Raw genomic sequence first — 16,094 nt, forward strand, 5'->3', positions numbered from 1 at the left:
AACGTTGCAACAAATTTTTGAAAAACCACATAAGAAGCATATCAATCGATAGTAGAGATTAAAATCTATCATTGGGTATGTAAAAACTAGGCAGGTTTGATGAAAAGTTTTAAAAAATTACGATAACAAAATGAGAAATGTTCGCATCATAACAGACGGGTTCGAAAATCACGATTTTTTTTTCTTGTTTTCATTCTCGTATTACGAATAACAGTAATATTTGAGATACTATGTCTATTTAGTGAAAATGATAATCATGTTATCAAAATAAAACTAAAATTTGAATTTTGAAAATCGGTTCAATAAAGAATGAGATACAGCGCTGCTAAGAAAAATGTTACCTCTTTTAAAAAGTGAAAGTTTTTTTTCCGGTAATTTCAAGATTGCGGCCAAAACTCCCATGAAACCCTATAATTTTTAAATATTTTTGAAAAGATATATTTTTCACAATTTCAAAACATATAATAAAAAATTAATACACCAAAATATACTGCAGATATAAGAATTTTAAAATGATGTCTTTTTCGGAGGTTTTCTGTTCAAAGCATTCTATAGGTCATCTGCTAAGTCAAATCGATTTAAGTTTTATATATTTAAAATCTTGAATAAATTACCTAAACAATGAATCTAAAGTTATAAAAATCGGTTAAGATATGTGACCAGTGGAACGAAATTGATTTACTAGTCAAAACAAGCGAAAAATAATTTGTTCAAAATTTTGCGAACGGCCTAGGAAGGTTAAGATTAACAATTTTATAAAATAAAATAATACTCATCATCAGTTTTTTTTACACGTTTAAAAAGTTTTGTATTTTCATGGATAGCATTAGATTAGATTAGATTAGATACAATAGCCCCGAGAAAAACTGCCAAGGGCCCCCGATGGCTTAATTCGGCCCTGATTGGTGGGGATTTGTTTTTTATTTTTCTCCCAACAAACCGAGGCAATGTGTCCCTTCTTCTTGCAAAAGAAACAGGAAGCGTCCTTATGAGGACATTTCTGCCCGGCGTTATGAATGTGGCCGCAAATTTTACACTTGAGCTGATTTCCCGATTGCTTATCGTTGCTCGTCTTTTTAGCTAATTCCTTGGATTTTTTATTGACGCTGTTGACAAGATCTTTGGTTGCCGTAGCCTGTTGCATTATACTCAATCCATCCAATAGGGACAGCATCTCAGGGGTCACTTGGGGTTGGGGCTCTTTGGCCAGTTCAGGTTTGGTTCCAGTATTTTCCGGCTTCTTGGGTGGAATGGTATTTGTCACTGCGACGTTGGTGGGTTTCGATTTGTTTTGATCCTCAGCTAACATGCCACAGGCTATACGATCTCTCAGAGCTTCCTTCGCAAAAGGACCAAAGTTGCATTTTTCCTAAAATCACGTTGTTATAGAAACATAATGAATGAAACAAAATCAAACTGTTGAAAAAGAATAAAAAACTGGAAACTTGAATATGAAAATTTACTTTGGGTTCAAAATCTGGATACGAAATCTGAGTCTGAAATCTGTAGCTAATCTGAAATCTGAAATCTGAAATCTGAAATCTGAAATCTGAAATCTGAATCTGAAATCTGAAATCTGAAATCTGAATCTGAAATCCGAAATCTGAATCTGAAATCTGAATCTGAATCTGAAATCTGGATCTGAAATCTGAATCTGAAATCGAAGTTCGATGGTGTTTTGTCAGTATTGAGCTCGATGGTTTGTCTCCCAAGTAACACAGATCAGCCTAACTAGCATTTCGATGTTTTATGATTTATTATGGTCATGCAAAATGCTTATATTCTTGAATCGACCATCTGTTGCCAGATAGTTTTGAAAGTGCTCATAAATCTTCCATTAAACATACTGTTTAGAAAGAGTTAGGAATGCTATGTTTAAACTATAATAAAACACAAACTTAGAAGTTTGCTTCAAGCTTTCTTTTGCATGTTCTATAATAGCACTCAGTGCCTGATTATTAAACCGCCATAAAACTTAGTGACAGTTCTCGATCAAGATGTCAAAACAGGACACGCTCAGATTAGATAGCACATATTTGAATTGGAGTTCCCATTTTACACATTTTTGATAAGTTCTGTGAGTTGATTTTGAGTTGAAATAATAAAAAATTATAAAAATCTATGAAAACTTCGAATTACCGGAAGTGGAATGAATAACTCGACAATATGAGTATTGAGAGAAAGGGTTCAAATAGAAGGAACAAAATTTGTTGCTTGATGCCATCATTAATACAAGATGGCGGCTTCCGCTTTTAATTTCAAAGTTGTAAATAACTGAAAATATCATGAAACCTTATTTATATTGTTATTAGGTGAAAGTAATAAACGAGTCGAAGTCGAATATTGTTGTCCGTCGCCATCTTAAATTCCAAGATGGCGGCTATCACTCAAGTGGAAAATACTGTAAACGACTGAAAATCGCCTCAAACCCTTACAATATGGGTATCAGTTGAAAGAGATGAACCAGTAAAAGTCGAAGTTCGTTATTTGACGCCATCCAAATTCAAGATGGCGGTTTCCTTTGAACTTTAAAATGTTGGATATGAATTATAATCGTATGAAATCCCAACATCCCGAAGTGGCTTTCTGTTTCCAGATCCTATGCGTTCTTCGTTCTCGGCATCTTCTAGCGTATGCTTAGACGCCCTTAGTACAGCGACTTTACGTCAGATAAATGATATCGAGAATGAAAATGGACGTATGCTCGACCTCTGTTTCGTTAACGAAGGCTTAAGGATTCCGACGATTGACTTAGCACCCGCTCCCCTTGTCAAAGCTGTTCCACATCACCCAGCCTTAGTGGTCTCTCTCGATGCCGCAAGGATATTTGCCCCCGTGAAGAAAACGGCATCCTTCTATCAAGATTTCAAGAACGTGGATTTTGAAGCTATATCTCTCGTTCTTGAGTCCATCGAATGGGAAGTTGAGCTCGATCCTTCTGATCCAAACGCAGCTGCTGAGACATTTTCGAACATTCTCAACTACATCATTGATCGCCATGTTCCGAAACGTAGGTTGGCTACAAATCTACGGGCTCCCTGGGTCACTAAAGAACTGCGGCGACTGAAGACGGCCAAGAAACGTGCACTCCGAAACTACAACAAGCACAAATCCCCTTACACTAAGGGAGAATACCGCAAACTAAACTCTGCTTATAAAAAAGTCAGTAAGTGTAGCTACTTAAATTATCTAAACCGGTTACAAAGGAATTTTAAGATCAGTCCGAAATCTTTTTGGAAACACGTAAAAAATCAACGGAACGAACCAGAACTTCCGTCTCACATGTTCCATGACAGCGACACAGTGAATTCTGATCCAGAAATTTGTGAACTTTTTGCCGAGAAATTTTCTGGAATCTTCACCACTGGGGAAATTTCCATGGAGCAACTGGCCAGGGCTGTCGGAAATATATCACCCCTAGGGTCATCTTTGAATGGTATTCTGGTCGACGATGTAGCCATCCTAAAAGCGACAGCTAAGCTAAAAAAATCATCTTCTACGGGCCCGGACGGTATACCAGCTACTTTTTTGAAGCGTTTTATGCCATCTTTGCTGACACCTATAAGGCACATCTTTCAATCATCGCTGGACTACGGAATCTTTCCATCATTGTGGAAAGAAGCTCATATGTTTCCTGTCCATAAAAAGGGAGATAAGAGAGATGTGAGCAACTACCGCGGAATCTCCGCTTTATGCGCGATCGCCAAACTGTTTGAACTGGTTGTTTTGGATCCAATTTTCTCATTTTGCAAGCATCACTTCTCCAACGATCAGCACGGGTTCATACCTAAACGATCCACAACTACAAACCTACTGAGTTTTACATCGTTCGTGCAGGACAGCTTTGCCAAGAGAACTCAAACAGACGCCATTTACACAGATCTCTCTGCTGCGTTCGATAAGGTGAACCACGATATTGCAATCGCAAAGCTCGAACGTTTAGGCTTCTGTGGTTCTCTACTGGATTGGTTCCGGAGTTACTTAATGGGACGAAAGTTATCCGTTCGTACTGGTGAATTCTTTTCTAGGCAGTTCGTTGCCTCTTCAGGAGTGCCTCAAGGAAGTCATTTGGGACCGATCATTTTTGTGATCTATTTTAATGATGTACTCTCGCTCCTCGGTGGCACAAAGCTCGCATATGCCGATGACCTGAAACTTTTTCACACCATAAACGGCCAAGACGACATTAACTTCCTTCAACAGCAATTCACCGCTTTTGCTCACTGGTGCGATATCAATTGCTTGCCCTTGAACCGCAGTAAATGCTCGGTAATATCGTTTACCCGTAAGCGACATCCTCTTCATGCAGAGTACATCCTCGGAGACCAAACCATCATCCGCGTGGACCATATCAACGATCTGGGCGTTATTCTTGACCGACGGCTGGAGTTCAAGACTCATACGAACTATGTTGTTGACAAAGCTTCTCGAAGCCTTGGATTCTTGTTTCGTATGGCCAAAGATTTCAAAGACGTATATTGCCTGAAAAGTCTTTATTGCTGCATAGTTCGTTCTATTCTCGAGTACGCTTCAGCTGTTTGGTGCCCGTTCTACCAGAATGGAGCTGAAAGAATCGAGGCTATTCAGCGGCGTTTCTTGCGGTACGCTCTACGACACCTAAACTGGCAAGATCCGTTTCGTTTACCAAGCTACGAAAACCGCTGCCGTCTCATAGGCTTAGATACGCTTCAAGTACGCCGAAATGCTACACGTGCTCTAGTTGTAGCGGACCTTCTAACATCAAGAATCGACTGTCCCGAACTGTTGGAGGCCATACCTCTCAGCGTACGACCACGAGAATTACGAAACCAGAACCTGCAGCTCTACGTACCTATTCGCCTGAACAATTACGGTGCTAACAGCGCTTTCATCGGCATTCTAAAAACTTTTAATCGGTTTTCCGAACATTTCGACTTCGACGTCTCAAGGAACGTATTCCGAAGAAAAATTTTAAGTGTATCTAGTATTGTGTAGTTTTATGTTGATATTAATTTTAATTTGTTAGTTATAGTGTAGTCATTAGGATCAACATGTGATCCGTTGATGTTTTAAACAATAAACAATAAACAATAAACAATATTGGTATTGGGTGAAAGGGCTAAACGATTAGTGGTCGATTGTCTCTTTTCGCTTTACTCAAAAATGCCCAAAATCGCACAAAGCAACCACAATACAGACTCCGATCGTTTTTGGCAACATTCGATTTGGGAAACATCCGATTTTGGCACATGGCAAACAAATAACAGAAACAACATAACCTTATAGTTTTCGCTTTAATAGGACCACTACAATTTAGACATATTAGCATGATAGACATAATACAATGACATAAATAGCAAATATGGCAAAAAACAAAAACTATCGATAAAACACGAAAAGTGCAAAATGCATCAAATCATGATAAAAAATGTAGTACTAAGTAAAAACAAAGTTGGGAAAAAAAATCGTTCGATTTTGACAACACAAAATGTTCGAGGGAGTTGCCAAAAACAATCAGGGTCTGGTTCTTCTAGTATATCCCTTTCAAAGAATACCAATATTGTAAAGCTTTCGTGCGGTTTTTAGTCATTTGCAGAATTTTAAAGCTCAGTGGAAGCCGCCATCTTGGATTTCAAGATGTCTTTTGATAGAAACTTCGACTTCTACTCGTTTGGTCCTTTCACACAATGCCTATATTGTGGGAGTTTCATGCGATTTCCAGTGATTAACAGCATTTTAAAGTTCAGTGGAAGCCGCCATCTTGGATTTCAAGATGACGTCTGATAGCGAATTTCGACTTCTTATAGTTTAGCCCTTTCACCAAATACCAATATTGTGGGCCTTTCATGCGATTCTCAGAGACTAACAGCATTTCAAAGTTCAGCGAAAGACGCCATCTTGGATTTCAAGATGGCGTCGAAAAGAAAAAAAACGACTTTTTCTAGTTTAGCCCTTTCAACCAATACCCATGTAGTGGTTGTTTAATGCGACTTTTTGTCATTTACAGCATTAAAAGTTCAGCGGATGCCGCCATCTTGGATTTCAAGATTGCATCTGATAGCGAAATTTGACTTCTACTCGTTTAGCCCTTTCACCCAATACCAATATTGATGGGGTTTCATGTGATTTTAGGTCATTTACAACATTTGAAAGATCAGCGGAAGCTGCCATCTTGGATTTCAAGATGGCGTCAGACAACGAAATTTGACTTCAACTCATGATTTATTCCACGGGTGATTAAAAACCAATCCGTTTTTATTTAAAATATCTGTCCTCATTTACTGTACTACACAGAAAAAAATAATGACTATTACGTATCATTGCAAATGATTTCCTATAAAATAATATAACCTGTAATTGAAAAATTACGTAATTTTCCATTCATTTATTGAAAAGTAATGAAAAATCATTTGATATTACAGCAACTGTCCTGTAACAAAAAAGGAGCAGGACATGTACTGTAATTTTATAGGTCAAATAAGTTATTTTCAATGAGAGTATTTCTTACAGGTTAGTTTCAATTACAGGACTGTCAATTACGGTTGTGGATCAAAATAAACACAAAAAAAATCGTTCTAACTTTTTGTTTCGTAAAACAGTCACAAAAGAAACGATCGGAAGATCTATCGGAGAAAAATGCGTCGGAAGTACATCGCCTGCTAAAAAAAACTGCATCTTTATTGACCGGGAACGCAAATGCGAGAAATCCCTCGCTCGTCACTTAATGTTTATTGTGCTAACAGACATAGTTCAATTAATTGTATCTGTGGTTCAATCGTCAGTTTTTAAATGATTCATAAGATTGTACAAGTAAGCATCAAGAATGTTTATCAAAGTATATCAAGAGAAAAAAATGAAAGTTTGTCAATTGTGAGTGGAGTTGCAGCGTTCTGTTCAGTGTATATGTAGTTCACCAAAGAATTTAACAACGCCAAAAGGGCATCAAATGTTAAGTTAAGAAGATGTGATTTAAATAAAGTATGTAATTAAAGGTTTTATGTGTTGCATTTATTTGTCAGCAAAAAAAATAGGAATATTTTTTCAAAACAAAAAAAAATATAAAAGCAAAAGTCATTCACCTGAGCAATTTAATGCACCAAAATTTTACAGTACTGTAATTTTAAGCCAACCTGTAAAATAATTGGTTTGCTGAAATATAAATGTCTCGCTATTTTTTCTCTACCTGGAAAATTACGGTAAATGTCCTGCTCCTTTTTGTTACAGGATATTTACCATAATTTTACAGCAAATAATTTTTGCTGTGTAAGGATTAACAACTCAGAAATGAGAACTCATTCTAAGCGTGTAATTGGTTGGCTTGCGAGAGAAACGTCAAATCGAATTGACTAACGCCATGTTGGTTGCAAAATCGAAGGGCACCAAATGACGCATGTTGATGAATTCACAATGTAAGCATTGGAAAATATTTTTTCAGGCCCATTTTCCATTAATTCCATCATGATTGACCATCAGATTTGACGAGGCGCATTTATTTTAAGATACTATTTCATACACATTTTACCTAAAATCTTGACTGGCAGTACAAAAGAGGCTCATAATATGGTTAAAACATTGGTATTTTTGCTATTAATTTTACCAGATCATGAATATATCAATAATGCAATCATCATTCATCAATCATTATGGTTGCTGGAAAAATAAAAATAAAACTCCGAGAACTCACAGAATCGAAAAAAACAAAAAATCCTAACATGCTTAATAATAGCTTTTTAAAAGCTTTGGTGACCAACATTGATGACCAACAATGATATGTCATGATGACGTTTCTAGGGTAGGGCCAAATAGCCTAATTTTGGCTCTATTAGAGTCCAGGTGATGTTATAGAATGCGCTTTAGCTTTTTATGAAGATTAATGCTATAGTCCAAACGAAATTTTGCTGACCATAATAAAGCTAAAATTGTTACTTGGGCTTTGAATTGCAAAAAAAATTATTTCAAGTGTCAAGAACCACCCTTCTTGCACAGTTAGAAACGTGCCATTTAATAGCGACTAGCGAATTTTACAATCGAGATAAGAAAAATCCATAACCACTCACTGAACTGGAATCATCAAACTCTCACCTGTAGTTGTTTCAGCTGATTGATGTACGCTCCCAGGTACTGTTTGGGTTTTTGATTGCATCGGTAGAACTCCCTCATGGCAAAATACTGCTGCAAAAGAGTCACCAGCTCTTCGAAAGTTTTCGTGTTCGGTTCCACGGTGCCACAAATTTCCTTCAACTTCCGGTACGCCTCTTGGCCAATGCTTCCGACAAACAGGGGTACCACTTTTTCCGGCTGATTTTCTAGCGAGTTTAGCACCAGGAAATGATTGAACTGTTCCAGGTAGTAATCGAAATCTCCATTTTCGCAATCGAATGGATCCATTCGGGAAGAAGCAGCGGCGAATGGATCCATTCGGGAAGAAGCAGCGGCGCCCATATTTAAGTCGAAAATTTCCGTTGCAGAGAGGGAGATTTTATGGTGATTAACGTATCGGAAATGGTGGCTTGAATGCAAACAGAACAAAGAAAAACTAACACTTGAGCTGTTGCACTATTCAGAGCCGTTCTTGTACTGCCATTTTATTTGGATCGTGTATTTGTTTTGCTTACAAACATATCATTCTGGGAATATTGCTTAGGTTGGCTGTAAATATCAGCTCCTGTCGTTTGAAAAGTTTTGATTCCATACAACTGCAAAACTGATAAAGTATATCATTTTGGTATAGGTGCCTAAACAGGTTAAATGGAGGAAGGAAGTATATCTCATTAAAAAAGTTGAGCTTTCATACCTACACACTTAATCTTTTCTCCTGTGGTCGGGACGATTTTGTCCTGTATTTTCAATAGCTGAAATTACAGGACAAATCTCAGGACAGAAAAAGTGCTCAGGAAAACAACTGTCAAATTGGCCTGTATGCTCGAATCTGTGTTCTTCTGTAATTTGCAGGACTTGCAGGAAGTTTTTCTGTGCGTTCGAAACGGCTTTCCCCTGGGATTTTCTGTGAATTTAGGCATCCTCCCCCTGCTTCTTATTTCTTTTTTATAATTAAAAAAAAAATTGTCACAAAAAAATGAAATTTATTTTTAAATATTTTCATCAACGCATTACACATTTTTACGTTCCGAATTTAAAAAAAAAAATGCGACACATAAACAACCGCAACAGAACACACAGGCGGGACACTTTCTCTGTAAAAAAAATATTTTCATGTAATATTCACTAAACGCCTGTTGACAGTGAAACCTACCGATGGCCGTGAAAACCTGGAATTCAAGATCTTGCGTTCCGGGGCCATTGTGAGCAAGCCGATCAACCAAAATACCAAAACGGAGGAAGGAATCTTGGGCCCGAGTTAAACTAGCCTCGTTGGAATAGCGCTCCTGTTGATTATCGATAGCTGCATCAATAATTATCCCGGTTCCGGTTGCCCATAAGCACCATACTAATTAGGTTGTGCTGTTCACCGATTTTACTTTCATCCAAGAAATTATAACTATACACGCGAGTACCGGCCACCCGATTGAAATAAAAACGGTATATGCAAGAAAAAACGTTCCGCGATTTGCACTGGTGTGAAAGAGAAGAAACCAAAACAACCGCGAAAGAAAACGGTTGACAGCTGAAATTTCCCCGTGCTACAGGACGATTGTTCGAGTACCTGTGCATTCATGGAATTTTTGTCCCAGATTTCAGGAAAAGTCGAGCGTTTCGAGATTCGGGAGGGTTCCCTTTCGAAGCTCGTATGAATTAACCAGTTTCCCTGTGGTTCGGAGAGTCATTATCCCGAGGAGAGAAATTGCATTCTTAGTGTGTAGGCTGTGTTCGGCATCGCTAATTGGAAAATAAGTGGCGTTAATAAAATCGCTGACTCATTAGAAACTAGCGATCGCCAACTTACCCGCTAAATGATCTGAAAAAGTTATCGCTTCAAGTTTAAAACACCAATAATCGCTAATCGCTAACTGTAGACTAACAATAACGTTAACAACATGAGAACAGCAAGGATTATGGTTATAAGGAATATATCTGTCGCGTCTTTACTAAAGCACTCTAGCTCGAGGAACTCAATGACGGTCGACATTCTAAGAAGGCGCAATAGTTGGCGTAGAATAATAAGATCATCATGATCATCATAGCATTGCTCAAGAAAAACTGATAGTAGCCATTGCAAATTATCAACACGTTGTGCTAAGTGCTAATGCTAAATAATTAGGCCCGAATCGGTGATTGAATAGTTTCTCTTAATCAAAAAGATAATTAATTATCATTAACTTTGCATAGCTTGTAGTCCGTCGGTGAAACACACAGTGTGTAACTGAAATAGTGTCAATACCACAAGATTGCTAAGCGTTTAAACCAGTTTGTAAGATAGTGTTGTTTCATTAGTAGGTCAATACTCATATTTACTAAATTTTGTTAGTAGATGAACGCTCGAATTGATTGCCACAAACATACTTACCCGTGAAATCTGAAATCATATTGCCCGTGGGGGAGGATACTTATACCGTATTCGTTTTCACAACCCGAAAGTGTTACACCATCCACGCTGAAAACGAGCATGAATCGAGTTTTGCACTCACCTTTGTTGGTGTGCGTGAAATCGGCACTGTTAACAAAAAACATCAAGCTGTCAAAATCCATTACAGCTGGTATTTGTTTTCGTTTAACTCCGAAAATTGAAAAGAAATTTACTTTGGTTGATCATTGTCCTTTAAACAATATGAAAATTTTAGCATGAATTTATATATTATGTTGAATTGTTAAGATTTCAGATTTATTTTGCTTAATAGATTCGCCTCTGGCTCTGATGAATTGCAATACCGGCTGATTCTGGGCGGTCTTGTTTGCTGCTGCTAGACTGCATTTACCCCAACTTGAAGGTTCCGGTATTTTGAACGTTTATTTCTCGCAAATCTCATCTTCGTTAGAGTAGGGGAGAATGAGGATACTTGATCCCTGGGGATACTTGATTCCTTAGCTATATCTCGAAACTGGAAGGTCTTACAAAGATCAAATGTTCTAGAAAAATGTGCCTAAGTGAGCAAAATAACAATGCTTGTAATTTGAAAATTTTTAATAAAATAATTGTTTGAGTAATTCAACTTTGTTTGAAAAATTTCACAAAATGTAACTTGAAGATCTTTTTTCATCACTTTAAAATGTTCCTTACATGGGAAAATTATGAAAAAAATATTTGTTCCAATGTATCAATCGTTCGAACGTAAAATGAACTTCACAATGCCATATTTTCAAAGCAATGGAAAACTCTCAACTTTTTTCAGAAAAAGTTTTCTAAAATGTTGATTATGGGTACAATTGATCCCCTAGAGTTGGGTACAATTGATCCCCCCTCCAAACGGCATATTCTTCTTCTAAATTGATCGTTATGATTGCTGATTACGAAATTACTAATATTCATCCAAAAACTAATATTTATCAAACAATTGTCTGAAGAAAAGAGCAAAAATAATTAATTTTCTCTTAATTATAAAAAATAGCGCCTTTAAGTATGCAATGTTATTAGCGCTGAGACAAAGTTATAGAATTTTCTTCGTATGTCTGCTATAAATTGTGAAATGAGAACAAACATGACCAAAATAGGTAATTAACATTCTATCTTGGGGTTTTGTTTGATTTTTATACAAGGATTAGGGCTTCCTGAATGAAACATCAAGTCTCCTTCAATAGGGGATCAAGTCTCCCCTTACTTCAGAAAAATCGCAATTTTTTTACTCCCACGAAAATGCTTCTAGTTCATCAACGGGTTCAAGTATCGTTCTAGTTTTTGGAGCATAGAAACTTGAAGTTACACGCTGTCGGAAAATGTCAAAGACAGCGAGTTGCTAAATGTTTCCAAAAAGATATGGTGAAAATAAGAAAAGGGGATCAAGTATCCCCACTCTCCCCTACCTATTTCCATTTAAGATTACAAACAAAATTCTTGGAACTCGGATCGCGGAAGTCGGGGAAGAAAATTTTGCTAACAGACCGAAACGAACGAAATTCAAGCTCCCAATGCGGGTGTGGTATCGAACTACCGTTTTTGAAGGGCAACGGATGGGAATCCGGGACTTGGCGCAACCGAGCATCGTCATCCTGAGGCACAGCTCGAAGCTGGCTGGTAGCAGAGTAGCTTCGATGCAGCTGAACACTTCTTGCTGTGGAGACCAACTTATAGGACCCTCCCGAACAAGAAAACGGCGATTCCACCAGATCTTTGGGTTAGCCTATTTGCACTCTGATTTGCTGCTCTTTTTCGGCATCGCCTGGAACCGATTGCAGCAAGCTTTCTGGGCACATTTCTTCTTGGGAGCGTTGTTTGCTTTGGAACGTGCCATCCAGGTGAAATTCTCCGCCTCTGTTGGAAACTGCACTGGTATTGAATCCGGAACAAGTTTCCGTTCTTCGGGATAATAAAGAGAAAAAAAACAGCTCAAACGCAATTTTTGCGGTATGGAAATAAACCAACCAGCTGATATTTGTTTACATCGGGAAGCACGTGCTGTCAAAATTCATGATAGTATTGGTGAGAGCGCAAGCAACACCGAATATTTTCAGAGTGTTCCACCGTCCACTTTATGGTGCACTACCAGTGCACTTCTCATCTTGAAAACGAGCATGAAAACGGCAAAAGGTGCACTACCGGTAGTGCACCGGTGCACCACCACTTGAAAACGAATTCTCTATTACCATCCTTCTTGAAAATGGGGCGAAGCTGGGGGCAGTTTGGTGGGTTAATATCTTTCTCAACGAAATCTACATCGTTATCCTCAAACCATCTAAGAGTGGATTTAGCGTAGTGGGGTGACGCCAAATCCGGCCAGAACAATGGTGGAGTCGTATGTTTCTTATATAGTGAAAGCCACCTTTTCTGCAAACACTCCATTTGGTAGATATCGGCATACATTTTTTTCTTTTTGTAAAAAAACTCGCCGACTTCAATCCGCAGGAGCAGATTTCCTGCCACACAAGCACTTTCTGGCCAAATTTTTCCACCTCAATCGACTTCTAAACACAACACCCCCCCCCCCCTCCCCCCCCATCCTCCCCAATAGCTGCAGTGTAGAATTGTGGTCCCGGAAGAGTACTGGAATCCTCTTCTACATAAGTTTCATCGTCCATGAGAATGCACACATCTGGCTTCTGCAAAATCCGATGATACAGTTTCCGGGCTCTGGTTTTGGCTCGTTATTTTTGTTCAGCCGTTTGTGTGAACATTTTCTGCATCTTGTATGTCTTCAGGTTGTTCAGCTTCTTGATCCGCTGTACCATTCCGAATGAAAAATGCAAATGGCCGAAAAGTGGGGGACTTGTGGAAGACTGGTCGGAGTGTGCGTGAAGCGGGCCACAGACTACACAACATTTGTACAAATGCGATGTCGCTGTCAACACGATTTGCATAGTGTATGGCACTGCTTGAATGAGCGCCCAAACGGTTGGAGTAAAATCGGTCGGAATCGAAATATTTTGTACAAACCATCCTCCCAGCCGGGGTGGAGATGGTTTTTTTTGTTGCTGTTGCTGTTTTCGCCAGCAATCGTTTGTGTTCACGTGAAAAATGTTTGTATAGTGTGTGGGCGAGCATAGATCAAACAATCGTCGTGGAATCATCGAATTTGTACAGGCCATTTGTGTAATCTATGGCCCGCTTGAAGAGTTTGTCACTCAAGAACACGGAGCATCCATCCTTGAAGAAAGTGATCCCCGTGGCTTAGCGCTCAACTGAAAAAAAAATAGACTGGAACCTTTTAGTTTTGCTTTGAATCCGTTTCACTCGCTCCCAGCGGTCATCGATATGTGGTCCCGTTCTCGTTAGTGCTACCCATGCAAAACCTTTTTTTTTTTCTTTATTCGGCGTGTATGTGCGAAGCGTTTAACGATTCTTGAACTTCATCGTGGTATTGATGAGTGTGAGCCAGCAATGCCGTCGTCGCGCGGTGTTGCATATGTAAATGTAGTGAGAAGATTTCAAATAGTATGTGTGTTTGCTGGCCCTCGCTCGAGACAGTTGCATTGTGGTAGTGTGAGCCGTTCACTGACAGGTTTTAGCTTTGCCACATATCGCTCGAATGTTTTCGTCGGGAAAATTGAAACAAAACAAACAAAACAAAAAGGCTGTCGTTGGCCCAATCCAGATTTATTTTGAAAACCGGATAAAAAAAGTAGTAGTAGAAATATTACATATGGATTCAAGACTGCGAAGTGTGGTAGTGGTTCGGAATAATTTTGATGAACAAAACGGAAAAGGATATTGAATTTTTGGTAGCGGTTCGAGATGACTCCGATTGGTGAAATTGGCACGGACCATAATGGCCGTTAATTTTCGGTAGCGGTTCGGGATGACTGCGATTCATATAAATAGATGTGTACCTTAATGGCAGCGAACTATAGGTAGCGGTTTGAGATTTGTAGGACAAAAAAAAAAGAATTTGATCCAGTTTAATTGTCGTGAAGATGCCTAATGTATTAAGGTCGTTTTTCTACCTAACCTGATATGAATCCTTCGTTTAGTACCTGAAAGAGAGGAAAAAAGATGGCTCATCATAGTTTTCGTATTTGTTTTTGCAGATTTCTAAGCTTTCCACTCATGAGAACGTTGAAAATGTCGGCCGCGGGAAAATATGGTCGAGCCCCCGATTATAACAGCGATTCGGAGGAAGCTCACGAGCCTTATGAGGAGTGGTCATCGGATGAAGAGAAATACGAGGACCAAGGAAAACAACCTAGCTCTGCAGCTGCAGACCCCGACGAATCTGGCGTCGATGGTTGGCTTTTGGAAGAGCAGCGTAAAGAAGTTAACTCAGACGAGCGCAAGGACGCAGACGGAAACAACCCGGAGGGTAGTACGGAAAACGACCCTGAGAAGGAAAGGATTCAAGCGATGCACGAGGAAAACCAAGCATTAGTTCGGAAGATGGAAAAGCTGCAGAAGACATTGGATGAAATAACCAGGGATATGGACCCTTCTCGACCTCCACGACCAGTGAGTACCGCTACGAGTTCGGTACCTTTCGAAGATGATCAAAGCTGGAACAGAGGAGTTGTCAATTCAGGACCGCCATCAACCTCTGGCAGCATCCGTTGGGAAAATATCCAGCCTTTTCCAAACGATGTCCCGGCCAACCGTATGTGGGAGCAGTGGAACAGATTCATTGACCGGTTCAAGATCGCCGCATCCTTGGCAAACGTGAATGATCCTGTGAAACGATCACAGACATTGTTTCTGTCCATGGGAGAGAAACTCCAAGGAATTACTAAAGCAGCCAGACTCCGTCCCAGCCTAAACCATCCGAACTGTATTCGTGAAGAACATTGAGAACTACCTGCAATCTATGGTTGATGCAACCGCCGAGCACGAGACTTTCGCAAACCTCAAGCAAGTCCTCGATGAACCAACGATTGCCTTCCACGCAAGGCTAATGAAAAGAGTTCGCCTTTGCCGTTACAGTCAAGCGGACCAGGACCGGTTCGTTCGAATGCAGTTGTTGAAGGGGATGCAAAACAAGGAGGTGGCGAAGGCAGCAAGGATATTCGCATATGAGACGACCTTTATCGTCCAGGCCGCAACGCGAGAGGAGACGTACGCATCAAAATCTTTACAGACGGCCGAATCTTCTAGCGCCTTCGCGGTGGCGCGACAAACGAAACACTTCAGCGAGATCAGACAGCAGAAGAAGCGCCCAGCTGAGACAACTGGACTGGACTCAACCAAAGAAGCAACGTGAAGACAACGAAAGTAGATTCCGCGGCATGGGGCGGCGTTCCCGTTGTTCGAAGTGTTACCACTTAATAAATAAATTTGGATCTTGCCCGGCGGCCGACAGAGATTGCTATTCTTGCGGAGAGGGTGGGCACTTCGCGGCGGTATGCCGGAAGAAGAACGCCAACAGCATTCAAGTTAAGTGAGACCCTCGGCGAGCCCACAAGCAGGGATGGACGGATGATGAAAACGACAAGACTTGCGACAAGAAGGTAATTAGGAGAGTTAATAGCGATTGAGTGTTGAATTTCTTCTAAACGCGTGTTATGTACCTTGTTCTGCATTGAATAAAATTAAAATTAATTTCAAGTTGTTTTTGATATTCGACTGAGTTAAAATTTTGTAAAAT

At 39.5% G+C, this 16,094-nt stretch overlaps 2 protein-coding genes across 2 annotated transcripts in view; both read right to left on the reverse strand.

Annotated features, from left to right (window-relative positions):
• LOC129756924 (four and a half LIM domains protein 2) overlaps window positions 1-16,094 on the reverse strand; it is a 495,033-nt gene that overhangs the window by 385,623 nt on the left and 93,316 nt on the right. The gene's annotated exons all lie outside the window — the stretch shown is intronic.
• LOC129756926 (uncharacterized) lies at window positions 797-8,541 on the reverse strand. The gene is made up of 2 exons (XM_055753995.1): window positions 8,062-8,541; window positions 797-1,369 (listed from the first exon to the last, which is right to left on the reverse strand). Exons 1-2 carry the CDS (start codon window positions 8,419-8,421, stop codon window positions 842-844), a joined length of 888 nt encoding a protein of 295 aa, XP_055609970.1. The 5' UTR covers window positions 8,422-8,541; the 3' UTR covers window positions 797-841.

This window comes from Uranotaenia lowii, chromosome 3, assembly GCF_029784155.1.
Source record: "Uranotaenia lowii strain MFRU-FL chromosome 3, ASM2978415v1, whole genome shotgun sequence".
Classification (NCBI taxonomy): Eukaryota; Metazoa; Arthropoda; class Insecta; order Diptera; family Culicidae; genus Uranotaenia; species Uranotaenia lowii.

What these genes read in the sequence shown, in the direction of transcription:
- LOC129756926 (XM_055753995.1), bottom strand. Translation starts at nt 8,421, where the DNA reads ATGGGCGCCGCTGCTTCTTCCCGAATGGATCCATTCGCCGCTGCTTCT. An exon ending in ATCAGCTGAAACAACTACAG is followed by an intron (nt 1,370 to 8,061) that starts GTGAGAGTTTGA and finishes ACGTGATTTTAG; the next exon opens with GAAAAATGCAACTTTGGTCC.